Source organism: Rhinoraja longicauda, chromosome 2 (genome assembly GCF_053455715.1).
Source record: "Rhinoraja longicauda isolate Sanriku21f chromosome 2, sRhiLon1.1, whole genome shotgun sequence".
Taxonomy (NCBI): domain Eukaryota; kingdom Metazoa; phylum Chordata; class Chondrichthyes; order Rajiformes; family Arhynchobatidae; genus Rhinoraja; species Rhinoraja longicauda.
Genome location: NC_135954.1, coordinates 12235543 through 12262313, shown reverse-complemented (window position 1 = coordinate 12262313; position 26771 = coordinate 12235543). Strand labels below are relative to the sequence as shown.

Below are 26771 nucleotides of genomic sequence, written 5' to 3'. Positions count from 1 at the left end.
TTTAATTGGCAACTTTTTTACACAAGGAAGGATATTGAGGGCGTGCAGCGTAGGTTTACTAAGTTAATTCCCGGAATGGCGGGACTATCATATGTTGAAAGACTGGAGCGACTAGGCTTGTATACACTGGAATTTAGAAGGATGAGAGGAGATCTTATCGAAACGTATAAGATTATTAAGGGGTTGGACACGTTAGAGGCAGGAAACATGTTCCCAATGTTGGGGGAGTCCAGAACAAGGGGCCACAGTTTAAGAATAAGGGGTAGGCCATTTAGAACTGAGATGAGGAAAAACTTTTTCAGTCAGAGAGTTGTGAATCTGTGGAATTCTCTGCCTCAGAAGGCAGTGGAGGCCAATTCTCTGAATGCATTCAAGAGAGAGCTGGATAGAGCTCTTAAGGATAGCGGAGTCAGGGGGTATGGGGAGAAGGCAGGAACGGGGTACTGATTGAGAATGATCAGCCATGATCACATTGAATGGCGGTGCTGGCTCGAAGGGCCGAATGGCCTCCTCCTGCACCTATTGTCTTGTCTATTGAGAAGGGGAGATGTTGCTTGACAAATTTGCTGGAAGTCTTTGAAGTAAATAGCAGGACAGACAAAGGAGAGTCAGTAGTTGATGTTTACTTAGATGTTCAGAAAGCCTTTGGTAAGGTGCCACACGTTAGGCTGCTTAGGAAGATGAGCGCCCACGGTATCAAAGGGCAGGTACTAGCATGGACAGCAGATTGGCTGGATGGCAGAAGACAAAGAGTGTCAATAAAGGGGGATTTTTCTGGTTGGCTGCCATTGACTAGCAGAGTTCCGCAAGGGTCGGTGCTGGGGCCGCTACTCTTCACGTTGAATATTAATGATTTGGACGAGGGGAGTGAAGGCTTTGTGGCACAGTTTGCGGATGATACGAAACTAGGTGGAGGGGCAGGTAGTGTAGAGAAAGCAGGAACTCTGGAGAAGGAATTGGACAGGTTGGGAGAATGGGCAGAGAAGTGACAGATGGAATATCGTGTAGCAAAGTGTGGAGTCATGCATTTTGGTAGAAGGAATAAAGGCGTAGACTATTTTCTAAATGGGGTGAGAATCCAGAAATCGGAAGTGCAAAGGGATTTGGGATTGCTGATGCAGGATTCCCAAAAAGTTAATCTGCAAGTCAAATCGGTAGTAAAGAAAACAAACTCAATGCTAGCATTTATTTCAAGAGGGCTTGTATACAAAAACAGAGACGTAATCTTGAGGCTCTATAAGGCGCTGGTAAGGCTGCATTTGGAATATTGTGAGCAATTTTGGGCACCATATCTGAGGACGGATGTGCTGGCTCTGGAGAGGGTCCAGAGGAGGTTTACAAGAATGATTCCAGGAATTAGTAGGTTATCCTATGATGAGCGTTTGTCAGCACTGGGCCTGTACTCGCTGGAGTTTAGAAGAATGAGGGGGACCTCACTGAAACATACAGAATAGTGAAAGACTTGGATAGAGTGGATGTGGAGAGGATGTTTCCATTAGTGGTAGAGCCTAGAACTAGAGGTCATAGCCTCAGAATTAAAGGATGTTCCTTTAGGAAGGGAATGAAGAGACATTTCTTTAGTCAGAGGGTGGTGAATCTGTGGAATTCTTTGCCACAGAAGGCGGTTGAGGCCAAGTCAGTGGATATTTCTAAGGCAGAGATAGATAGATGTTTGATCAGTGCAGGTGTCAGAGGTTATGGGGCGAAGGCAGAAGAATGGGGTTATGAGGGAGAGATAGATCAGCCATGATTGAAAGGCGGAGTATATTTGATGGGCCGGATGGCTTAATTCTACTCCTATTCCTTTTGACCTTATGACCCTTTTGTTCTCTATGGTTCCCTATGGTTCGGACTACATAAAACGAGCCAAGACCTCAAAAGTAGTGCAATAATCCATATTTTATATCTATAAATATTTAGTAGTGCAATAATCCATATTTTATATCTATAAATATTTTTGCTTTGAATTTTATGTTTTTGCGGCCTTTGAGCTTTTATTTACATTTAATAAAACTGCATGAAAACATTTCGCTTGTACTGGACTGTGATTTTTTTGTTTAATCATTCGTTAAGTGTATACAGGGTTAAATCCTCCAGCATCAACTTCCCAAACTCATGTGCTGCAGGGCAAGTTGAAAACTGCAACCAATTGTTTCTCCATGAGATAGAATAAATTAAATTGTCTTGAGGGGACAGGAGGGTTAACATCTCGTAAAGCCAACTGTTGACACTATTTCACTGGCAATATCTACCTTGAACTCTTAGCTAAAGAACACTGATTGTGTAAGTTACAAAGACTTCTAATGCATAAGTAATTACGGTAAAATAAATAAGAATCTATAGCCATAATTTTCATGTTTTAAAAAGGGGAATGCATGACTACAGGAAGCATTAACTCACTAAACTTTACCCTGGACAGTGCAGATTGCCCTGTGTAATTAAATTCTTTTTTTTGGTCTCTCGTGGGTCTGACCTTCAAAGGTTTCTAAAACCTGCCGTAACACAGCGATGGAAACTGAGTGGAAATTTTGCGCTTTTTGAGATTACAGCGCAGAAACAGGCCCTTTGGCCCACCGAGTCCACACTGACCAGCGATCACCCCGTACACTAACCTACACACACTGAGGCCAATTTTACAACTTACTGAAGCCAAATAACCTATTAAAACCTGCACGTCTTTGGAGTGCGGGAGTTAAACCGGACCACCCGGAGAACACCCATGTGATCACGGGGAGAGCGTACAAACTCCGTACGGATAACACCTGCAGTCAGGATTGAACCCGGGTCTCTGGCGCTGTAAGGCAGTCACTCTACAGGTGAGCCACCATGACGTCTCTGTGCCACTCCTTGAAAAGAACAGTCTGTGAGCTTAAGCGCAGAGACGAAGAACAACTTGTAGAAACATAGAAATTAGGTGCAGGAGGAGGCCATTTGGCCCTTCGAGCCAGCACCGCCATTCATTGTGAACATGGCTGATCATCCACAATCAGTAACCCGTGCCTGCCTTCTCCCCATATCCCTTGATTCCGCTAGCCTCTAGAGCTCTATCTAACTCTCTTTTAAATTCATCCAGTGAATTGGCCTCCACTGCCTTGATGGGCCGAATTGGTTGTGAACTCAGGGTTGCAAGTGATAAGAACGTATGGATTCCTGCAGATTTTTAACAACCCAAAATATTGCCCTTTCAATCCAAAATGCGAATGCAATTTATTTGCTGAACTGAATTGCTCCTTGTAGATGGTTCTACAAATATTGCTCCTGTATCATCCTTCCTATCTGGTGTTATCAGGTTTAGCTTGCAGAGTCCATTATCAACGTATATCGACGCGTTGGGATCTTTATAATTTTGAACCATGTCTTAGGCCGACTCTTCCACCCGGCAGCTGTGATCTTTTCAAGATAGAGGGCATCTAGAACAACAAAAAAGGTTGAGTTTAGTTTAGTTTATTGTCACGTGTACCGAGGTACAGTAGAAAGCTTTTGTTGCGTGCTAACCAGTCAGCAGAAGGACAATACATGATTACAATCCAGCTGTGTAGGAAGGAACTGCAGATGCTGGTTTAAACCGACGATAGACGCAAAATGCTGGAGTAACTCAGCAGGACAGGCAACATCTCTGGAGAGAAGGATTGGATGAAGTTTCAGGTCGAGACCCTTCTTTAGACAATAGATAATAGACAATAGGTGCAGGAGGAGGTCATTCGGCCCTTCGAGCCAGCACCGCCATTCAATGTGATCATGGCTGATCATTCTCAATCAGTACCCCGTTCCTGCCTTCTCCCCATACCCCCTGACTCCGCTATCCTTAAGAGCTCTATCTAGCTCTCTCTTGAATGCATTCAGAGACTTGGCCTCCACTGCCTTCTGAGGCAGAGACGATTGAGCTATTGACATTATAAAAGGAGTAGCGTGAATAATGCTGACAATCACCAAGAATGATTTAAAATCAAATTATTTAAAAATCAACATTGAAGCAGGATTCAATTGAAACATTACATTCTCGAAATGTTAGGCTGTGGCTCTTTGCTGCTCTTTGGGAACATGTAAAATAGGACCTGAACACTGAACCTGCTGCTGAAGACTTGCAAATATTCACTGATAACATGAAGGTGAAAAAGAGCAAGTCCTCTGTTTTTATCACAGTCACATCCATGAAATTAATCACATCAAAGAAGGGTTATACCAGAAAGATCCAAATCAAACTGCAGTCGATTAAAATGCCTCAAGTACGATCATCGCTGAAATCTCTTGATGCAGATTTTGAAACCCAGTCCATTCATTGTACCACATGAACTGCTGTAGTTCACTTCATTCTCATGGTCAGCCAAGGCCAGTAAATGTTGGCCTTGCAAGTGATCCCATACCCCAACAATGAATGACGAAGACAGTCCCACAGAAGTTGTTATCTATATACTAAAACTCTTGTTTGTTTGTTTGTTTGTTTGTTGGGGGGAGGGGGAGAGGGGAGGGTGAAAGGGGATGGGGAGAGGAGAGGGTGCTGCACCAATGCAGGTTTGGGCCCACTTGGTCCAATCATTTCTAAAAGTGCAACATATTCATTATCCATGAACGCATGTGAATTTGAATGCGATATCTCACTTAAATAGACACTTTTGTAAAAATTATTGCAGTGTACCAGACTATAATATTCCAATTGGCAATTTCAGTTTTCAAATGATGTAGTAGAGCACACTAGTCAGAGTTATACAGTACAGAAACAGGCCATTTGGCCCAACTCGTCAAAGCCATGCAAGATGCCCTATATGAATTTGTCTTATCATTTGCCTGCATTTGGCCCATATCCATCACATCCATATACTTATCCAAATGTCTTTTTAATTTTGTTATTGTACCTGCCTCTGTCAGCTCGATTCACACACCCAACACCCTCACTGTGAAAAAGTTGCCCCTCAGGGTCTTATTGAATTTTCCCCTCTTACCTGAAAGCTATGCCCTATAGTTCACGATTCTCCTAGCCTGGAAGAAGACCCTGTGCTTTCACCCTATCTGTGCCTTTCATGATCTTATACAGCTCTGGAATATTAGTGACTCCAATAGGAAAATTGGTATTGATTTATCATTGGCAATATTATTGGACCTGGAAGTGAGGAACTTGTACTGTTATGGAGAAAGCGAAGTTTTGGGAGGACTGAATGGCCTCCTGCACCTATTGTCTATTGTCTATTGACTGGCTAACTCTCAAACAGGGTGAATGGGGTCAGTGAGAAAAATGGTCTCGTTCTGTGCTTTTAGAATGAAACTAGACCAAGTGGACACTTTGGGCCCAAACCTCTTCCGCATTGGTGCAACACCCTCTCTTCCCTCACTCCCTCCCCCTCCCCCCCACCCCCTTCACCCTCTTCCCTCCCTCCCTCCCTCCCTCCCTCCCTCCCTCCCTCCCTCCCTCCCTCCCTCCCTCCCTCCCTCCCTCCCTCCCTCCCTCCCTCCCTCCCTCCCTCCCTCCCTCCCTCCCTCCCTCCCTCCCTCCCTCCCTCCCTCCCTCCCTCCCTCCCTCCCTCCCTCCCTCCCTCCCTCCCTCCCTCCCCCCCCTCCCCCTCTTCCCCTTCCCCCCTCCTTCTCTTCCACCTCCCCCTCTTCCCCTGCCCCCCCCCCACCGCTCCTCCCCTCCCCCCCTGTAGTTCAGGAACAAATAAACAAAACAAAACAAGAGTTTTAGTATACAGATTATAAGACTGAGACATACCGATGGGGGTGCTGGGCGTTCCAGGTGGTGACCAAGAAACGATAGCAAGCGTCGCCACATTAGTCCGCTCCCGAGAAACATTATTCCAGTTATTAACCAGAAGAACCTGGGGTCCTGAAAATGAACAACAGAAAACTGTTCAGTCAGTTTCAGTTTAGTTTATTGTCACATGTACAGAGGTACAGCGAAAATCTTTTTTTTGCGTGCTATCCTGTCAGCAGAAAGACAATACATGATTCCAATTGAGCCATTTACAGTGTGTAGACACATGAAGTCATAATTTTATTAGACTTAAGACTTTACTTTAGACATTAGAGATACAGCGTGGAAACAGGCCCTTCGGCCCAGCGAGTCTCTGCCGAACAGCGATCACCCCGCACATTAGCACTATCCTACGCACTAGGGACAATTTACAATTTTACCGAAACCAATTAACCTACAAACCTGTACGTCTTTAGAATGTGGGAGGAAACCGGAGCCCCAGGAGAAAACCCACGTGGTCACAGGGAGAATGTACAAACTCCATTCAGACAGCACCAGCAGTCAGGGTTGAACCTGGGTCTCTGGCGCTGTAAGGCAGCAACTCTATCTCATGCCACCTATTCACTTTGCAGCTGCGTCATTTCATTTTGGCACAGTGGCACAGCGGTAGAATTGCTGCCTGACAACGCCAGAGTGTGTACGGAATTTGCATATCCTCCCTGTGACCACATGGGTTTTCTCCGGGTGCTCTGGTTTCCTCCCACACTCCAAAGCCATACAGGTTTGTAAGTTAGACACAAAACGCTGGAAGTAATTCGGCGGGTCAGGCAAGATCTCTGGAGAAAAGGAATAGGTGATGTTTCGGGTCGAGACCCTTCTTCAGACTGAGAGTCAGGAGAGGGAAAACTAGAGATATGAAAAGTTACAGAACAAATCTGTGTTTGTAAGTTAATTGGCTGCTATAAAATGTCCCCGGTATGTGGGATAGAACTAGGGTAGGGGTATCGTTGGTTGGCGAGGACTCCATGGGCTGAAGGGCCTATTTCCACAGAAGGCTGTGGAGGCCACGTCATTGGATATTTTTAAGGCAGAGATGGACGGATTTTTGATAAGTACAGGTGTCAGAGGTTATGGGGAGAAGGCAGGAGAATGGGGTTAGGATGGAGAGATAGAGCAGCCATGATTGAATGGCAGGGTAGACTTGATGGGCTGAATGGCCTAATTCTACTCCAATCACTTATGACCTTATGATTTCCATGCTGTACCTCTAAACTAAACTAAAATCCACTGCACATTCTCACTGACAATCAATTGCAGGGAGGAAAGACTGAGGGCGTGCAGCATAGGTTTACTAGGTTAATTCCCGGAATGGCGGGACTATCGTATTTTGAAAGACTGGAGCGACTGGGCTTGTATACACTGGAATTTAGAAGAATGAGAGGGGATCTTATCAAAACATATAAGATTATTATGGGGTTGGACACGTTAGAGGCAGGAAACATGTTCCCAATGTTGGGGGAGTCCAGAACCAGGGGCACTGTTTAAGAATAAGGGGTAGGCCATTTACAACGGAGATGAGGAAAAACATTTTCAGTCAGAGAGTTGTAAATCTGTGAAATTCACTGCCTCAGAAGGCAGTGGAGGCTAAGTCTCTGAATGCATTCAAGAGAGAGCTAGATAGAGCTCTTAAGGATATCGGAGTCAGAGGGTATGGGGAGAAGGCAGGAACCGGGTACTGATTGAGCATGATCAGCCATGATCACATTGAATGGTGGTGCTGGCTAGAAGGGCCGAATGGCCTACTCCTGCACCTATTGTCTATTGTCTAGTGCCCGTTTTATAGCCAGCTCTCTGATCTTTCTTCAGGGTCAGGGCAAATGAAAATCGACCTGGCCTAAGATTGGCACCATGCCTCAGCCCAGCCCAGCCCAGCTCACTGCAATGCATCGGTGACATTAATCACCAAAACCGTACATCAAACCAACCTCACCTCCTCAAAGGAGGATTCCAAGTTCATGCCAAAGGCGACGCCAAGGATTCCAAAGAGGGATATGGAAAACGTTCCCATCGTCAGCTGGAGGTTCAAGCGCATCATCACATTGCGATGGCTGCGGAAAACCAAAGTTAAAACATTGCACGTCCACAGATCCCGGATGGAGCAAGTTCTATAGCAAAACGTATAATGGCATCAAGTCTTTGGCAGCAATTTGCAGTCTGATGGTACAATATTTTAAAGCTAAACTTTGCGCTTTATGCAAGCAACATTCGTGCTCAATTGGTTGTTTTTAAAACCCACACCTGTATTGCAAGGGACTTTGCAGAAGTGCAAGGAAGAAAATATTAAGAGCAGATTAAGAGCAAATATTAAGGGCTTGTATACACTGGAATTTAGAAGGATGAGAGGAGATCTTATCGAAACGTATAAGATTATTAAGGGGTTGGACACGTTAGAGGCAGGAAACATGTTCCCAATGTTGGGGGAGTCCAGAACAAGGGGCCACAGTTTAAGAATAACGGGTAGGCCATTTAGAACTGAGATGAGGAAAAACTTTTTCAGTCAGAGAGTTGTGAATCTGTGGAATTCTCTGCCTCAGAAGGCAGTGGAGGCCAATTCTCTGAATGCATTCAAGAGAGAGCTGGATAGAGCTCTTAAGGATAGCGGAGTCAGGGGGTATGGGGAGAAGGCAGGAACGGGGTACTGATTGAGAATGATCAGCCATGATCACATTGAATGGCGGTGCTGGCTCGAAGGGCCGAATGGCCTCCTCCTGCACCTATTGCCTATTGTCTATCACATTCCTTCTCTCCATAGATTCTGCCTGTCCCGCTGAGTTACTCCAGCTTTTTGTGAAAAGCTTTTCACTGTGTACGGGGATCGCTGGTCGGCACGGACTCGGTGGGCCGAAGGGCCTGTTTCTGCGCTGTATCTCTAAACTAAACTAAAACTAAAGTACGGTGAAATTCTTTTTTGCACACATTTCAGTGACAATCCTGCTCCACATTAAGCATAATCATACGAAGCATTACTGAGTCTGAAGATGGGTCTCAACCTGAAATGTCACCTACCCATGTTCTCCAGTGATAATGCCTGAGCCCCTGAGTTACTCCAGCATTTTGTGTCTTTATTTTGGTGAACAGGCATCTGCAGTTTACTTGTATCTACTAAGTATTACCCCTCCTTTCCTGTTCCTAAGGTAACATATGGCTGCAGCTGAGGAATTATTTATGTTTTCTTTAGTTTAGTTTAGTTTAGAGATACAGCGTGGAAACGGGCCCTTCGGCCTACCGACCAGTGATCCCCGCAAACTAACACTGTCCTGCACACACTAGGGACAATTTTATACATACACCAAGCCAATTAACCTACATACCTGTACGTCTTTGGAGTGTGGGAGGAAACCGAAGATCTTGGAGAAAACCCACGCAGGTCACGGGGAGAACGTACAAACTCCGTACAGACGGCGCCCGTAGTCGGGTCTCCGGCGCTGCAAGCGCTGTAAGGCAGCAACTCTACCGCTGCGCCACCGTGCCTTTAGACTTTAGAGATACAGCGCGGAAACAGGCCCTTCAGCCCGCCGAGTCAGCACCGACTAGTGATCACACGTACACTAGCACTATCCTACACACCAGGGACAATTTAACAACTTACCAAAGCCAATTAACCTACAAACCTGTACGTCTTTGGAGCGTGGGAGGAAACCGGAGCACCCGGAGACAAGGAGAATGTGCAAACTCCATACAGACAGCACCTGAAGTCAGGCTTGAACCCGGGTCTCTGGCCTTGTAAGGCAGCAACTCTACCGCCGCGCCACTGTGCGGCCCACACTTGTGAGACGCTGGAAACCCGGTTATCAGATTGCAGACATTTTTTTTGTGCTCTCTTCACCCTTCTCTTCTCTGCAAACTGAAACCCATTTAATTTCTAACCTTTCCCAGCTCTGACAAAAGGTTGCAGACTGGAAACGTTACCTCTGTTGCTCTCTCCAGAAATGCACCACCCCCACTGAGCGTCCCCAGCATTTTCTGGCTTCATTAAACTAGACTGTCGGTATTAAACAAATCACTCTGAGGTGAAACACAATAGAATCTAACTCCAGGTAAAGGTATATACCTGGGTGTAGCTATATACCTGCATATACCAGGGTATAGTTAGAAACCTGTACATAGACAATAGACAATAGGTGCAGGAGGAGGCCATTCGGCCCTTCGAGCCAGCATCACCATTCAATGTGATCATGGCTGATCATTCTCAATCAGTACCCCGTTCCTGCCTTCTCCCCATACCCACTGACTCCGCTATCCTTAAGAGCTCTATCTAGCTCTCTCTTGAATGCATATTGAATGAATAACATATAAATAGTATATATCTGGGTATAGGCATTTCCCCACACTTATTAATACAAATGTCATCTGCTTAGAAAATATATCATCTTAAGCAGAATCTTTTTGCGTTTTCACCCGGCTTGCTATTTAGACTGAGGGGAAAGGTTTTCTATTTCTCAATTCACCTCAAAGTAAAAGCTGATCCCTTTGCTTTCTGCACTGCACGCTGATGAAATTAAAAGCGGTCAAACCCGGGAGACTTTTAACATGGGTGACAATAAGGAAAGCTCCACACATACGAAACAAGATGGTCGCTGGTGAGACAAAGTTCCTTTAGCAGCTTCTCTTCATCTAGAATCTCCAGCAACGTCTCCTTGAAGACCTTTACGTCCGTCTCCAATCCAGACAAGCTTTGAAATAACACAGGTGAAAAATACTGAGAGAATGCATTACAAGCTGTGCACATTTCTTCGTATGCACACATTCTCTACCTTACAGCTCCGGAGACCCGGGTTCGATCCTGACTACGGGTGCTGTCTGAACGGAGTTTGTATGTTCTCCCTGTGACCTGCGTGGGTTTTCTCCGGTTTCCTCCCACACTCCAAAGAAGTACATGTTTGTAGGCTTATTGGCTTCGGTAAGGATTGTAAATTGTCCCTCGTGTGTAGGATAGTGCTAGTATGCAGGGATCACTGGTTGGCATGGACTCGGTGGGCCGAAGAACCTGTTTCCGCGCTCCATCACTAAACATTTGACAACGAGGATGAATATTTTAAGCTCTTGATATTTTTCAGAATCCAATATAGAACCAAGCACTGGGATGATGGGTTATAGATGAGAATCAGGATGCACCAAGTTTAAACGTTTTGGTTGTAAGAATCCTTACAGATTTTCCAAAGATGATCATGACGTGGTGAATGGTGACATGGTGGCAAGGCAGCAGGGGGCATGGAGACATGGAGTCACGCCCTTTGGCCCACTAAGTCCACACTGACAATCAACCGCCCACTTACACAAATTCTACATTGATCCCATTTTTTATTCTCTCAACATTCTCCTCACACTCGGATTCTACCGCGTGGGATTCCTCCGGGTGCTCCGGTTTTCCCTCACATTTCCAAAGACGTGCGGGTTAATTGGCTTCTATAAACCACCCCTAGTGTGAAGTGAGTGAGTGAATGAGAAAGTGGTATAACAGAACTAGTGTGAGCGGGCGATCGATGGTCGGCACGGATTTGGTGGGCTGAAGTTCCATGCTATATCTCTAAAATAAACCAAACCAAACCGAGCTCTTAAGGATAGCGGAGTCAGGGGGTATGGGGAGAAGGCAGGAACGGGGTACTGATTGAGAATGATCAGCCATGATCACATTGAATGGTAGTGTTGGCTCGAAGGGCCGAATGGCCTACTCCTGCACCTATTGTCTATTGACATATTGAGGCAATTTCTAACGGCCAATTTAACCTACTAACCTGTGTCTTTCGGATGTGGGAGGAATCTGGAGCACCTGGAGGAAACCCACACGGATCACAGGGAGAATATGTAAATTCCGTACACCGCTGCTAAAATCAGCATTGAACCCAGATCTCTGGCACTATGAGGCAGTAGCTCTACTAGCTTTGTCATTGGAGTTCATAAAGAAAGTGTTGGTTGAACCTCAAACTGTTAATTCAGGTAGCACTGTGTTGGAAAGAACTGCAGAGGCTGGTTTGAATCGAATGTAGACACAAAATGCTGGAGTAACTCAGCGGGACAGGCAGCATCTCTGGAGAGAAGGAATGGGTGACGTTTTGGGTCGAGACCTTTCTTCAGACTGATTTAAGATAGCAGTACAGATAATATGGGCGGCATGGTAGCGCAGCGGTAGAGTTGCTGCTTTACAGCGAATGCAGCGCCGGAGACTCAGGTTCGATCCTGACTACGGGTGCTGCACTGTAAGGAGTTTGTACGTTCTCCCCGTGACCTGCGTGGGTTTTCTCCGAGATCTTCGGTTTCCTCCCACACTCCAAAGACGTACAGGTATATAGGTTAATTGGCTGGGTAAATGTAAAAATTGTCCCTAGTGGGTGTAGGATAGTGTTAATGTACGGGGATCGCTGGGCGGCACGGACTTGGTGGGCCGAAAAGGCCTGTTTCCGGCTGTATATATATGATATGATATGATAATAAAGGTGGTTCAGAAGACATTTTGGGATATATACCGGGAACTGTGCTGGTAAGCATATTGTTAAAAAAAAATGCAAAGGAACCAAAGATGACAGAGGAAATCTATGTGTATGTTGCCAGGACTTTAGAATTATTGTTATGAGGGTGACTGTTAATGATGAAACTGTTTTGTTTTTACAACAAAGGAAACTAAGGGGAGATTTAATTGAGGTGTGTAATATTGTGAGAGGCCTGAACACAAGAAAAGACCACATTTCCTTCATAGGGAGAATTAACAAGATAATGTGCCTCCCGAAAACATAAGTTAATTGAGAGGAGGATAAGAAGGAGAAATCGTTTTACTCAATAAAGCTGATTTTATCAATGATGATAATATCCATTTATCAATGCATGGGACAAATAATAAAGGATAACGAAGGCAGGAAACATTCATTTGAGGACTTGAAGGGTTGTAAACTATGGACCAAAAACTTCCTCAAGTCCACTTTTGAGCCTGGATAAACATGATGGGTCAAATGGCCATCTTCTGTGCTACAACGTACACTGATGAGCCAAAACATTGTGACCACCTGCCTAATATGCTGTTGGTCCTCCTGAAGGTGTACTGTGGTATCTGGCACCAAAACATTAGCAGCAGATCCTTTAGCAGCACCCCACAAGCCTTGCCGTTTCAGAGATGCTCTGACCCAGTCGTCTGGCCATAACAATTTGGCCCTTGCCAAAGTCGCTCAGGTCTTTACTCCTGCCCATTTCTCCTGCATCCATCCACACATCAACTTCAAGAACTGACTGTTCACTTGATGCCTAATATATCCCACCCCTTGACAGGTGCCATTGTAACAAGATAACCAATTTGATTCACTTCGCCTGTCAGTGGTCATTATGTTTTGGCTCATCGGTGTATAATACTTCTATCAAATTCCTCTTTCTCCATTAGTTTACTCTTACTTTTTGCTGTCTTGAAGTAAAATATGCAGTTTGCTTCGATCAATCGACATTTGTTTGGGATTGACCAGAGCTTCTAAGGTCTCCAATATTTGAGGTTGCAACTCATTCAGACTTGCTTGCAGAGCACTAATCTGGACAACATAAAAGATAAAACCTTTCAGGAAAATGGGCATACGCTACCTGATAAACATCCATTGTTAGATGGTGCACTTATCAGCTGGCTTCACTAAGCAGAACAATGTACAAAATCTTTAGGGATATCTGGATCTCATAAACATACATGCAGCCAAGCTGTAGAGCATGGTTGCTTGGGACTGCCATAGGTTCACGACAGGTTTTTAGAAGGTCGACAAACATTATATTTGTTGGCCGAGCACTTCAACTCCCCCTCCCACTCCCAGTTAGACCTTTCTGTCATGGGCCTCCTCCAGTGCCATAGTGAGGCCCACCGGAAATTGGAGGAACAGCACCTCATATTTCGCCTGGGCAGCTTGCAGCCCAGCGGTATGAACATCGACTTCTCCAACTTTAGATAGTTCCTCTGTCCCTCTCTTCCCCTCCCCCTTCCCAGATCTCCCTCCATCTTTCTGTCTCCACCTATATCCTTCCTTTGTCCCGCCTCCCTGACATCAGCCTGAAGAAGGGTCTCGACCCGAAACGTCACCCATTCCTTCTCTCCCGAGATGCTGCCTGACCTGCTGAGTTACTCCAGCATTTTGTGAATAAATACCTTCGATTTGTACCAGCATCTGCAGTTATTTTCTTGTGTTTGTTGGCCCTCTGCTGGAGAAATAGCACCTATAACAGAATGACCAAAACTGAACACAATACTCCAAATAAGCAGGCTTTATGAGTGTAAATAAAGCGTGTGTCTAGGCTGGTGACTGCATGGGACTGAACTATTACATCCCAGGCCAGATTTGCATTCTGTAGGGAAGTCAAGGGTTATGGGGATCAGGCAAGAAAGTAGAACAGTCCCCACTGCGAGGATCCTAAAGACTCATGACTCATCTCATTCTTAATTAAGTGACCCCTTATTCTGAAATTATGCCCAGAAGGGAATATGTTCCCTCACCAAAGGTATTTATTTCACAAAATGCTGGAGTAACTCAGCCGGTCAGGCAGCATCTCAGGAGAGAAGGGATGGGTGACGTTTCGGGTCGAGACTCTTCTTCAGACTGAAGAAGTTCTTTGAAGAGGTTCTCTGCACACATTTTATATAGAAGTTCTCTATACACTGTGAAGAAGTTCTCTATGCACATCCTACCATAAAGTTTAGTTTTTCATTTGTCTTCCTAACTGCTCGCTGTACCTGCATGCTATCTTATTGAATTTTGAAGGACACCAAGATTCCTCTGTATAACAGCATCTACCTAAGGTGTGTCTCCATTTAAGCAAAATCCTATTTTTCTACTGTGGGTCCATTGTACATAAAGTTCTTAACTTCATAAGTTCATAAGTTCTAGGAGCCGGATTAGGCCATTCAGCCCATCAAGTCTACTCCGCCATTTGAATCATGGCTGATCTGTCTCTCCCTCTCAACCCTATTCTCCTGCCATCTCCCCATAACCCCTGACACCCGTTCTAATCAAGAATCTGTTAATTTCCACTTTAAAAATATCCATTGACTTGGCCTCCTCGGCCTTCTGTGGCAATGACATCCACAGATTCACCACTTCACATTTCTCCTCACTATCTATCCGCTAGTGTTTTACCCATTTGCTTAACTTACGCATGCTTCTCACAACTTTCCCTCTCTTTATATTATCAGTAATTACAGATACAAAGCGAAGGTATTTATTCACAAAATGCTGGAGTAACTCAGCAGGTCAGGCAGCATCTCAGGAGAGAAGGAATGGGTGACGTTTCGGGTCTGATGAAGTGTCTCGACCCGAAGCGTCAACCATTCCTTCTCTCCTGAGATGCTGCCTGACCCACTGAGTTACTCCAGCATTTTGTGTCTACCTTCGATTTGTACCAGCATCTGCAGTTATTTTCGTACAGACACAAAGCAGTCAGTCGCTTTGCCCAAACCATTAATATACGTTGTAATTAGCTATAGACCCAGCACTGATACTTGCGGAACCCCATTAGTTATAGATGCAGTCAAGCCCAAAAATTATCCACTTATCCTGACTCTTTTCTTTGAATTAGCCAATCTTCTATTGTTTAATTTAGTTTATTGTCATGTGTGCAGCGATATAGTGAAAGGCTTTTGATGAGTGCTAGCCAGAAAGACAATGCATGATTACAATCGAGCCATCCACAGTATACAGATGCATGATAAAGGGAGCAATGTTTAGTGGAAGATAAAGTCCAGTAAAGTCCGATTAAAGACAGTCCGAGGGGTCTCCAATTGATGACAAAATATTGCCCCAAATTCTATGAAATACAGGAGACAATTGACTCATTCAAATTGACACAGTCGAACACTCTTATCTACAGTGTGCCTGTGGACATAAAATGCTGGAGTAACTCAGCGGGTCAGGCAGCATCTCAGGAGAGAAGGAATGGGTAACGTTTCGGGTCGAGACCCTTCTTCAGTCTCGACCCGAAACGTCACCCATTCCTTCTCTCCTGAGATGCTGCCTGACCCACTGAGTTACTCCAGCATTTTGTGTCTACCTTCAATTTGAACCAGCATCTGCAGTTATTTTCCTACACATCCCTTACATACACTGTAAATGGCTCGATTGTAATCATGTGTGGTCTTGCTGCTGACTACTTAGCAAAAGCTTTTCACTGTACCTCGGTACATGTGACAATAAACTAAACTATGCCGAGGTTGACTTTGCTTTCCAAAACATTTATGTCCTCTCAACCATGCCATTCATTCTGCAGGAGGAAAATGCAGTAATGTTGGTAAGCACTGATTTTTTTTTTAGCAATATAAATAATTCTCTTCTACTAACCCTGTGATGAAGTATTGCTTCTATGGCCTGGAATTCAAAAGGCAAAGAGTATGTGGCCAGTTGTCCATCTCCAGCCAAATGCGATTTGAGGTCCTTCAAAAGCCAATGCTCCAGATTTGATTGGTGATAATCCAGGATAAGAAGATACTTTGGAGTTATTACAGCTTTAAGGATCTGATGAATGGGAAAAAAAAGTCTTAGCGCGATACAATGTGGAAACAGGCCCTTCAGCCCAACTTGCCCACTCCGGCCAACATGTCCCAGCCATACTAGTCCCACCTGCTTGCGCCTAGTTCACATCCCTCCAAACCTGTCCTATCCATGTATCTGTCCAACTGCTTCTTAAATGAAGGGATAGTCCCAGACTCAACTACCTCCTCTGGCAGCTTGTTCAATACACCCAGCACCCTCTGTGTGAAAAAGTTACCTCTCGGATACCTACTAAATCTTTTCCCCTTCACCTTGAACCTATGTCCTCTGGTCCTCGATTCCCCTACTCTGGGCAAGAGACTCTGTGCATCTACCCGATCTATTCCTCTGATGACTTTGTACATCTCTATAAGATCACCCCTCATCCTCCTATGCTCCGAAGAATAGAGACACAGCCTGCTCAACCTCTCCCTATAGCTCACACCCTCCAGTCCTGGCAACATCCTCGAAAATCTTTTCTGAACCCCTTCAATCTCATGACATTGCCAACATAAATTCAGCAAAACCTTTTTGTTAAGGACTGGAAATTTTGGACAGAATTAGAAAATGCAGGAAACACTCAGCAAGTCAGGCAGCATCTGTGGAAAGAGAGTCAACATTTCACACTGAAGACCTTGCGTTGGAACTCTGACAAAGGGTCTTTAACTCAAAACACTAACTCCGTTTTTCTTTTCACAGATACAATGGACAATAGACAATAGGTGCAAGAGGAGGCCATTCGGCCCTTCGAGCCAGCACCGCCATTCAATGTGATCATGGCTGATCATTCTCAATCAGTACCCCGTTCCTGCCTTCTCCCCATACCCCCTGACTCCGCTATCCTTAAGAGCTCTATCTAGCTCTCTCTTGAATGCATTCAGAGAATTGGCCTCCACTGCCTTCTGAGGCAGAGAATTCCACAGATTCACAACTCTCTGACTGAAAAAGTTTTTCCTCATCTCAGTTCTAAATGGCCTACCCCTTATTCTTAAACTGTGGCCCCTTGTTCTGGACTCCCCCAACATTGGGAACATGTTTCCTGCCTCTAACGTGTCCAACCCCTTAATAATCTTATACGTTTCGATAAGATCCCCTCTCATCCTTCTAAATTCCAGTGTATACAAGCCTGGTCGCTCCAGTCTTTCAACATATGACAGTCCCGCCATTCTGGGAATTAACCTAGTAAACCTACGCTGCACGCCCTCAATAGCAAGAATGATGTCCTTTTATCTGCTCCGCATTTCCTGCACTTGGTTTTTGCTCCAGTTTTTCAGCATCTGCACTTTTCACTTTTGGTTTACTGATAAATGTAAAGTTTATTTGTAATGCTCATGGAATGGTGTGACAAGCATTACAAATAGTTTAGTTTAGTTAAGAGATACAGCACGGGATCAAGCTCTTTGGCCCACCGAGTCCGCGCCGACCAGCGATCCCTGCACACGGGCACAATCCTACACACTAGGGAAAACCTACAATTTTTACTGGCGCCAATTAACGTCAGCGCCACCGTGTGGCCCTATGAAGTATTATTTCTGAGCTCAAAGCATCATTATGAATTTAAGGTAGTCCTTCTGGTAAGATGATTAGTTCATGTGCCCTTTCAAAACGAGTTTAAAAGACTTACAATATCATTACAAATCTGAGGAAAGACATTCTAGCCTTAGAGGGAGTACAGAGAAGGTTCACCAGATTGATCCCTGGGATGGCAGGACTTTCATATGAAGAAAGACTGGATAGACGAGGCTTATACTCGCTGGAATTTAGAAGACTGAGGGGGGATGTTATAGAAACATATAAAATTCTTAAGGGGTTGGAGAGGCTAGATGCGGGAAGATTGTTCCCGATGTTGGGGAAGTCCAGAACCAAGGGTCACAGCTTAAGGATAAGGGGGAAGTCTTTTAGGACCGAGATGAGAAAACATTTCTTCACACAGAGAGTGGTGAGTCTGTGGAATTCTCTGCCACAGAAGGTAGTTGAGGCCAGTTCATTGGCTATATTTAAGAGGGAGCTAGATGTAGCCCTTGTGGCTAAAGGGATCAGGGGGTATGGAGAGAAGGCAGGTACAGGTTACTGAGCTGGATGATCAGCCATGATCATATTGAATGGCGGTGCAGGCTCGAAGGGCCGAATGGCCTACTCCTGCACCTATTTTCTATGTTTCTATGTTTCTATGTCATGATACCATAGCCAATATTTATTACTCAATCACAAAATCGCTAAAACGGAAATCTGATCATTATGACATTTATTTTTGTGCATCTTGTTGCGTACACAGCCTCTTCATTTTCTAATGCTTTTGAATGCACTGTATTAAAAAGTCAATAAAAATCAAACTAAACCGCAGATGCTGAAAACCTGAAACAAAAACAGAAAACGCTTGAAATTCTCAGCAGGTCCAGAATGACCTGTAACCTGAAATGTTTTTCTTTCTAAGCTGGGAAGCCATCTTACCTCCATCCTGAGGATGATGCAACTATTCCTGGTATTAATACTCGTTAAATGCTGAAATTTAGATCGGAGATGAGGAAGAACTTTTTCAGTCAGAGAGTGGTGAAGGTGTGGAATTCTCTGCCTCAGAAGGCAGTGGAGGCCAGTTCGTTGGATGCTTTCAAGAGAGAGCTGGATAGAGCTCTTAAGGATAGCGGAGTGAGGGGGTATGGGGAGAAGGCAGGAACGGGGTACTGATTGAGAGTGATCAGCCATGATCGCATTGAATGGCGGTGCTGGCTCGAAGGGCTGAATGGCCTACTCCTGCACCTATTGTCTATTGTCTATTGTCTAAATCGTAAATCCCGAGCTTGAAGACCAAGTTCCTGGTATAGCTCAGTCTTCTTTCGTTCTACAGCGAGAATGATTTTATAAACATTAAGGAATAAATTTGAGGCCATTCTCTGCAGCATTTTAAGCAGTCGCAATTTTCTCTTGTCACCATTTCAACTACTCAAGAGATATGGGGAGAAGGCAGGCACGGGTTACTTATTGCAGATGATCAGCCATGATCACAATGAATGGCGGTGCTGGCTCGAAGGGCCAAATGGCCTCCTCCTGCACCTGTTTTCTATGTTTCTAAACACACCAAATACCCAGAATCCCAGAATCATAATCAGTAGTACGAGGTTGCCATAGTGAGGCCCACCGGAAATTGGAGGAACAGCACCCCATATTTCACCTGGGCAGCTTGCAGCCCAGCGGTATGAACATTGACTTCTCCAACTTTAGATAGTTCCTCTGTCCCTCTTTTCTCCTCCCCCTTCCCAGTTCGCCCTCTATCTTCCTGTCTCCACCTATATCCTTCCTTTGTCCTGCCCACCTGACATCAGTCTGAAGAAGGGTCTCGACCCGAAACGTCACCCATTCCTTCTCTCCTGAGATGCTGCCTGATCCGCTGAGTTAGTCCAGCATTTTGTGAAATAAACAACATTTTACACTGTCTTCACCACCAAAAGAAAGGTGGACCTGGCCTGAGGGAACCTTCGGGGGGGGGGGGGAAGGGGGTGGGGGGGGGGGGGTGGGGGTGTGGGGGGTGAACAAAGGAGGACCTGGCGTGTGATACATTTTGTTACTTTGTCAGTACTTTGTCAGGGGGTATGGGGAGAAGGCAGGAACGGGGTACTGATTGAGAATGATCAGCCATGATCACATTGAATGGCGGTGCTGGCTTGAAGGGCCGAATGGCCTCCTCCTGCACCTATTGTCTATTGTCTATTGTACCCTTTATATGGCGACTATTTGCATGGCTTGGGTATGCAAGCAACGAATATCACTGTGACTTGTCACGTGACAATCAAGTATTCACTCACTCACTTTCTTTACCCTCATCTTTGGCAGATACTTTGCCACATGCTCTGAAATCTCTTCAAAACAATCCTCTTCTTTGACTTCACTTCTGCCTAAGATTTTCATTACCCCCTGCCACACTCTGTCCATTGTGATATTAATGGCAGCACAATGGCACAGCTGGTAGAGCCATTGGGGTACGGGGAGAAGGCAGGAACGGGGTACTGATTGTGAATGGTCAGCCATGATCACATTGAATGGCGGTGCTGGCTCGAAGGGCCGAATGGCCTACCCCTGCACCTATTGTTTATTATCATTATTATTATTATTGAGCGACTGCCTCACAGCGCTGGAGACCTGGTTTCAATCCTGACCTCGGGCACTACCTATGTAGTGTTTGCACATTTTCCCTGTGACCGCATGGGTTTCCTCCAGGGCTCCAGTTTCCTTGCACATCCCAAAGACACGTGGGTTTATAGATTAATTGGCCTCTCTAAAATTGTCCCTGATGAACAGGGAGTGGATGGGAAGGTGGGATAACATAGTAATAGTGAGGACAGGTGATCAACGGTCAGTGTGGACTTGGTGGGCCGAAGGGCCTGTTTCCATGCTACATCTCTAAACTGAACTGAACTAAATCGTTGGTTTGGTGTAGGCTTATGTCCAGTTACATTTCTTCAGAGCACGGCAAGAATTATTTTGCAATAAAAACCTCCATAAATGCAATTAATGCAGGTGACACAAGCTACCTGAAGGTGTCGATCAACAAAATGACTGTGGGTATATTAATTGCATAACAGGCGATGAAGTGAGGCAGGGAAAAGAAAGAAAAAAAATCTATAACAGGAACCCCAAATGGAATCAACATTCAATAATTTGAAATTGGTAAAAATATTTCTTACCATCAAATATATTTAAAATATAAAATGATTTAAAACAACCTACCAAAGAAGCTTATGTTCCCAGTACTCTCATATTTCACCTGAAAGAAATTAAAAATGCATACATTAGTGGCGGCACAGTGGCGCAGCGGTAGAGTTGCTGCCTTACAGCGAATGCAGCGCCGGAGACCCGGGTTCGATCCCGACTACAGGTGCTGTCTATAGGGAGTTTGTACGTTCTCCCCGTGACCTGCGTGGGTTTTCTCTGAGATCTTCAGTTTCCTCCCACACTCCAAAGACGTACAGGTATGTAGGTTAATTGGCTTGGTAAAAGTAAAAATTGTCCAGAACAAGGGGTCACAGTTTAAGGATAAGGGGGAAGTCTTTTAGGACCGAGATGAGAAAGTTTTTTTTCACACAGAGAGTGGTGAATCTGTGGAATTCTCTGCCACAGAAGGTAGTTGAGGCCAGTTCATTGGCTATATTTAAGAGGGAGATAGATGTGGCCCTTGTGGCTAAAGGGATCAGGGGGTATGGAGAGAAGGCAGGTACGGGATACTGAGTTGGATGATCAGCCATGATCATATTGAATGGCGGTGCAGGCTCGAAGGGCCGAATGGCCTACTCTTGCACCTATTTTCTATGTTTCTATGTTTCTATGTCCCTAGTGGGTATAGGATGGTGTTAATGTGCAGGGATCGCTGATCGGCGCGGACACGGTGGGCCGAAAGGGGCCTGTTTCCGCGCTCTATCTCTAAACTAAACTAAAAAAAACAAAATGTTCTTTAAAATTTTAAGTATACATGAAACGACACTTACGACAGAAAACACGGGCACCACACTGCCAAGGGCACTTTGCGATGAATCCTTGGTGTGACACTGTTGTAGTCTATTCACTGAAGAAATATCAAAGTTTGACACATTAAAGACTTGCTTTCAGCATAAACATGCAATCTCTCTCCCAGCTACAAATGTAGAATCAGAGCAGATGAGGCATGAGGCTCTCAGCAAAGGCTTGTATACACTGGAATTTAGAAGGATGAGAGGGGATCTTATTGAAACGTACAAGATTATTAAGGGGTTGGACACGTTAGAGGCAGGGAACATGTTCCCAATGTTGGGGGAGTCCAGAACAAGGGGCCACAGTTTAAGAATAAGGGGCGGGCCATTTAGAGCGGAGATGAGGAAAAACCTTTTTCAGTCAGAGAGTTATAAATCTGTGGAATTCTCTGCCTCAGAAGGCAGTGGAGGCCAATTCTCTGAATGCATTCAAGAGAGAGCTAGATAGAGCTCTTAAGGATAGCGGAGTCAGGGGGTTATGGGGAGAAGGCAGGAACGGGGTACTGATTGAGAATGATCAGCCATGATCACATTGAATGGCGGTGCTGGCTCGAAGGGCCGAATGGCCTACTCCTGCACCTATTGTCTATTGTCAATAGTCAATTTATTTGTCACATACACATAAATGCGCAGTGAAATGAAAGATTACCCACAGTCCAACAATAAGACCAATAAAAATAAGCAATAACACACACAATCATAAAACAACACCAAACAAAAAGAAGCATCCATCACAGTGAGTCTCCTCACAGTCAAATGCACTGCGATGGAAGGCCAGAATGTCTATTGACATTTAGTTTCAAAATAGCATCAGGTTAAACAGTTGTGTAAGAAAATAACTGCAGGTGCTGGTACAAATCGAAGGTATTTATTCACAAAATGCTGGAGTGACTCAGCAGGTCAGGCATACCTATGCCATGCAAATACTTGCCACATAAAGGGGACTGACAAAGTAACAAAATGTATCACACGCCAGGTCCTCCTTTGTTCACCCCTCCCCACCCCCCCCCCACCCCCACCCCCTTCACCCCCCCCCCCCCCCCCGAAGGTTCCCTCAGGCCAGGTCCACCTTTCTTTTGGTGGTGAAGACAGTGTAAAATGTTGTTTATTTCACAAAATGCTGGAGTAACTCAGCAGGTCAGGCAGCATCTCGGGAGAGAAGGAATGGGTGACGTTTCGGGTCGAGACCCTTCTTCAGACTGAGGTTAAGCAGTGTCTGCCTTCAACACAAGAACTCACTGTGTCTGCTCAACCCGAGTCGAAGTTGCGTTCCTGAAGCACCGGTGTGAAACGCAGAAATGCTTCTTCCCCGGGGTTTTAACATCGTGCATCTGCAGCCTTGTTTAAACAACTGCAATTTAGTGGGAGTGCTTTGAAAGGCCGACCCAGCTCGCTCTGCAAGTGTGCAGAGGAAAGACCTCGTCAGTCCACAGACCTCCATCAACCCCCCCCCCCCCAAAAAAAAAATTCCTCCACTGCCTTCCAACGACCCAACGACCCCCCTCCCAGCTCAATGATTTCTTCAGCAATTAAACGCTGGGAACGTGGAGAAATAAATAAAACAAGAAGAGAGAGACCTTTTCTCCCGGAAGAGGACTCGAACCCATGAAGTGGGAGAAATCTCTTGAGATAAAACTCCCCCGCCCCAGGCAGGAATAAGAGTCAGTAAGATTTGCAAGCGGTTGCTGTTTTCTATTGGGGGGAAATGTGCGAGTCAACAGAGGCGGGCGGAGAAGGTTGGAGCTCCCCAAAAAGGTGAAATGCTACATGGAGCTCCCTTCAGCAACAGTCAAGTCAAGTCAAGTCAATTTTATTTGTATAGCACATTTAAAAACAACCCACGTTGACCAAAGTGCTGTACATCTGATTATGTACTAAGGAAAAAAATGAAACATACAGTAGCACACAAACAGTTCACAGCGCCTCCTCAATGAGCCTCAGACGCTAGGGAGTAGAAATAGGTTTTGAGCCTGGACTTAAAGGAGTCGATGGAGGGGGCAGTTCTGATGGGGAGAGGGATGCTGTTCCACAGTCTAGGAGCTGCAACCGCAAAAGCGCGGTCACCCCTGAGCTTAAGCCTAGACCGCGGGATAGTGAGTAGCCCCAAGTCGGCCGACCTGAGGGACCTGGAGTTAGAGAGGTGGGTTAGAAGATTTTTGATGTAGGTGGGGGGGAATGTCCATTTAGGGCTTTATATGTGAATAGGAGGAGCTTGAAGTTGATTCTGTACCGTACAGGGAGCCAGTGGAGAGATGCCAGAACAGTGTGACACATCTCCACAGAATGAAACCAGCAACACTCGACCCCGGAAACCAACCTGCTCCATCCGACCGAGGGACATGTGTGGAGAAACATACCGCCTTGTGGGAGGGAGGGAGATTGTGAATGATCAGCCATCATCACATTGAATGGGGGTTCTGGCTCGAAGGGCAGAATGGCCTTCTCCTGCACCTATTGTCTATAGTCTATAGTCTATTGTCTATAGTCTATTGTTTATAGTCTATAGTCTATAGTCTATTGTCCATAGTCTATTGTCTATTGTCTATTGTCTATTGTCTAAAGTCTATAGTCTATTGTCTATTGTCTATAGTCTATAGTCTATAGTCTATTGTCTATTGTCTATTGTCTATTGTCTATAGTCTATTGTCTATTGTCTATAGTCTATTGTCTATAGTCTATAGTCTATAGTCTATTGTCTATTGTCTATAGTCTATTGTCTATTGTCTATAGTCTATTGTCTATAGTCTATTGTCTATTGTCTATTGTCTATTGTCTATAGTCTATAGTCTATTGTCTATTGTCTATTGAGATAACTGCAGATGCTGGTACAAATCGAAAGTATCACAAAATGCTGGAGTAACTCAGCAGGTCGGGCAGCATCTAGGAGAGAAGGAATGGGTGTCGTGTCGTGTCGTTTCGTTTCAGGTCCTGATGAGCCGGATGGTCACATTGCACAGGGAACCGGCACAGACCTACTTGAACTTTATACTGTTTTAGTGAATAGTCAATTTATTTGTCACATACACATAAATGTGCAGTGAAATGAAAAATTACCCACAGTCCAACAATAAGACCAATAAAAATAAGCAATAAAAATAAGCAATAACACATACAATCGTAAACCAACACCAAACACAAATAAACATCCATCACACTGAGTCTCCTCCAGTCACCTCCTCACTGTGATGGAAGGCCAGAATGTCTTTTCTCTTTTTCTAATCTTGTTTCACTGGGTTGTATAAATTTAGCTAATTAATTTATTGCATCGTATGGGAGGCGCATTCCCAATCTGGTTGTACTCCTGTACAATGACAATAAAGATATATTGTATTGTATTGTATTGTATTGTATTGTATTGTGTTGTGTTGTGTTGTGTTGTATTGTATTGTATTGTATTGTATTGTGTTGTATTGTATTGTATTGTATTGTATTGTATTGTATTGTGTTGTGTTGTATTGTATTGTATTGTATTGTATTGTATTGTATTGTGTTGTATTGTATTGTATTGTATTGTATTGTATTGTATTGTGTTGTGTTGTGTTGTGTTGTATTGTATTGTATTGTGTTGTGTTGTGTTGTATTGTATTGTGTTGTGTTGTGTTGTATTGTATTGTATTGTGTTGTGTTGTGTTGTGTTGTGTTGTATTGTATTGTATTGTATTGTATTGTATTGTATTGTATTGTATTGTGTTGTGTTGTATTGTATTGTATTGTGTTGTATTGTATTGTATTGTATTGTATTGTATTGTATTGTACTGTATTGTATTGTACTGTATTGTATTGTACTGTATTGTATTGTACTGTATTGTATTGTATTGTACTGTATTGTATTGTATTGTATTGTATTGTATTGTATTGTATTGTATTGTATTGTATTGTACTGTATTGTATTGTACTGTATTGTATTGTATTGTATTGTATTGTATTGTACTGTATTGTATTGTATTGTACTGTATTGTACTGTATTGTATTGTATTGTACTGTATTGTATTGTATTGTACTGTATTGTATTGTACTGTATTGTATTGTACTGTATTGTATTGTACTGTATTGTATTGTATTGTATTGTATTGTACTGTATTGTATTGTACTGTATTTTATTGTATTGTACTGTATTGTATTGTACTGTATTGTATTGTACTGTATTGTATTGTACTGTATTGTATTGTATTGTATTGTATTGTATTGTATTGTACTGTATTGTATTGTATTGTATTGTACTGTATTGTATTGTATTGTATTGTATTGTATTGTATTGTATTGTATTGTATTGTATTGTACTGTATTGTATTGTATTGTACTGTACTGTATTGTATTGTACTGTATTGTACTGTATTGTATTGTATTGTACTGTATTGTATTGTATTGTATTGTATTGTATTGTATTGTATTGTATTGTACTGTATTGTATTGTATTGTAGTGTATTGTATTGTATTGTATTGTATTGTATTATACTGTATTGTATTGTACTGTATTGTATTGTATTGTACTGTATTGTATTGTACTGTATTGTATTGTACTGTATTGTATTGTATTGTATTGTATTGTATTGTATTGTACTGTATTGTATTGTATTGTATTGTACTGTATTGTATTGTATTGTATTGTATTGTATTGTATTGTATTGTATTGCACTGTATTGTATTGTATTGTACTGTATTGTACTGTATTGTATTGTATTGTATTGTATTGTATTGTATTGTATTGTACTGTATTGTACTGTATTGTATTGTATTGTATTGTACTGTATTGTACTGTATTGTATTGTATTGTATTGTACTGTATTGTATTGTACTGTATTGTATTGAACTGTATTGTACTGAATTGTATTGTATTGTATTGTATTGTATTGTATTGTACTGTATTGTACTGTATTGTATTGTATTGTATTGTACTGTATTGTATTGTATTGTATTGTATTGTACTGTATTGTATTGTATTGTATTGTACTGTATTGTACTGTATTGTATTGTATTGTATTGTATTGCATTGTATTGTATTGTACTGTATTGTACTGTATTGTATTGTATTGTATTGTACTGTATTGT

The 26771-nt window shown here is 43.7% G+C and overlaps 1 protein-coding gene across 1 annotated transcript; it reads right to left on the bottom strand.

The window, feature by feature from the left end:
- Window positions 1-3338: 3338 nt before the first annotated feature.
- mrs2 (magnesium transporter MRS2) lies at window positions 3339-23163 on the bottom strand. Its single transcript, XM_078430157.1, has 11 exons — window positions 22962-23163; window positions 21702-21778; window positions 20947-20983; window positions 19009-19063; window positions 18676-18733; window positions 16036-16209; window positions 13124-13254; window positions 10309-10419; window positions 7677-7794; window positions 5705-5818; window positions 3339-3410 (listed from the first exon to the last, which is right to left on the bottom strand). The coding sequence occupies exons 1-11, from the start codon at window positions 23161-23163 to the stop codon at window positions 3339-3341; spliced, it is 1149 nt and encodes a 382-aa protein (XP_078286283.1).
- Window positions 23164-26771: the final 3608 nt, after the last annotated feature.

What these genes read in the sequence shown, in the direction of transcription:
- mrs2 (XM_078430157.1), bottom strand. Translation starts at nt 23,163, where the DNA reads ATGGAGGTCTGTGGACTGACGAGGTCTTTCCTCTGCACACTTGCAGAG. An exon ending in CTTCAAGCTCGGGATTTACG is followed by an intron (nt 18,734 to 19,008) that starts ATTTAGACAATA and finishes TCTCCGATCTAA; the next exon opens with ATTTCAGCATTTAACGAGTA. An exon ending in ACCAGCGACCATCTTGTTTC is followed by an intron (nt 7,795 to 10,308) that starts GTATGTGTGGAG and finishes GGTTTTCCGCAG; the next exon opens with CCATCGCAATGTGATGATGC.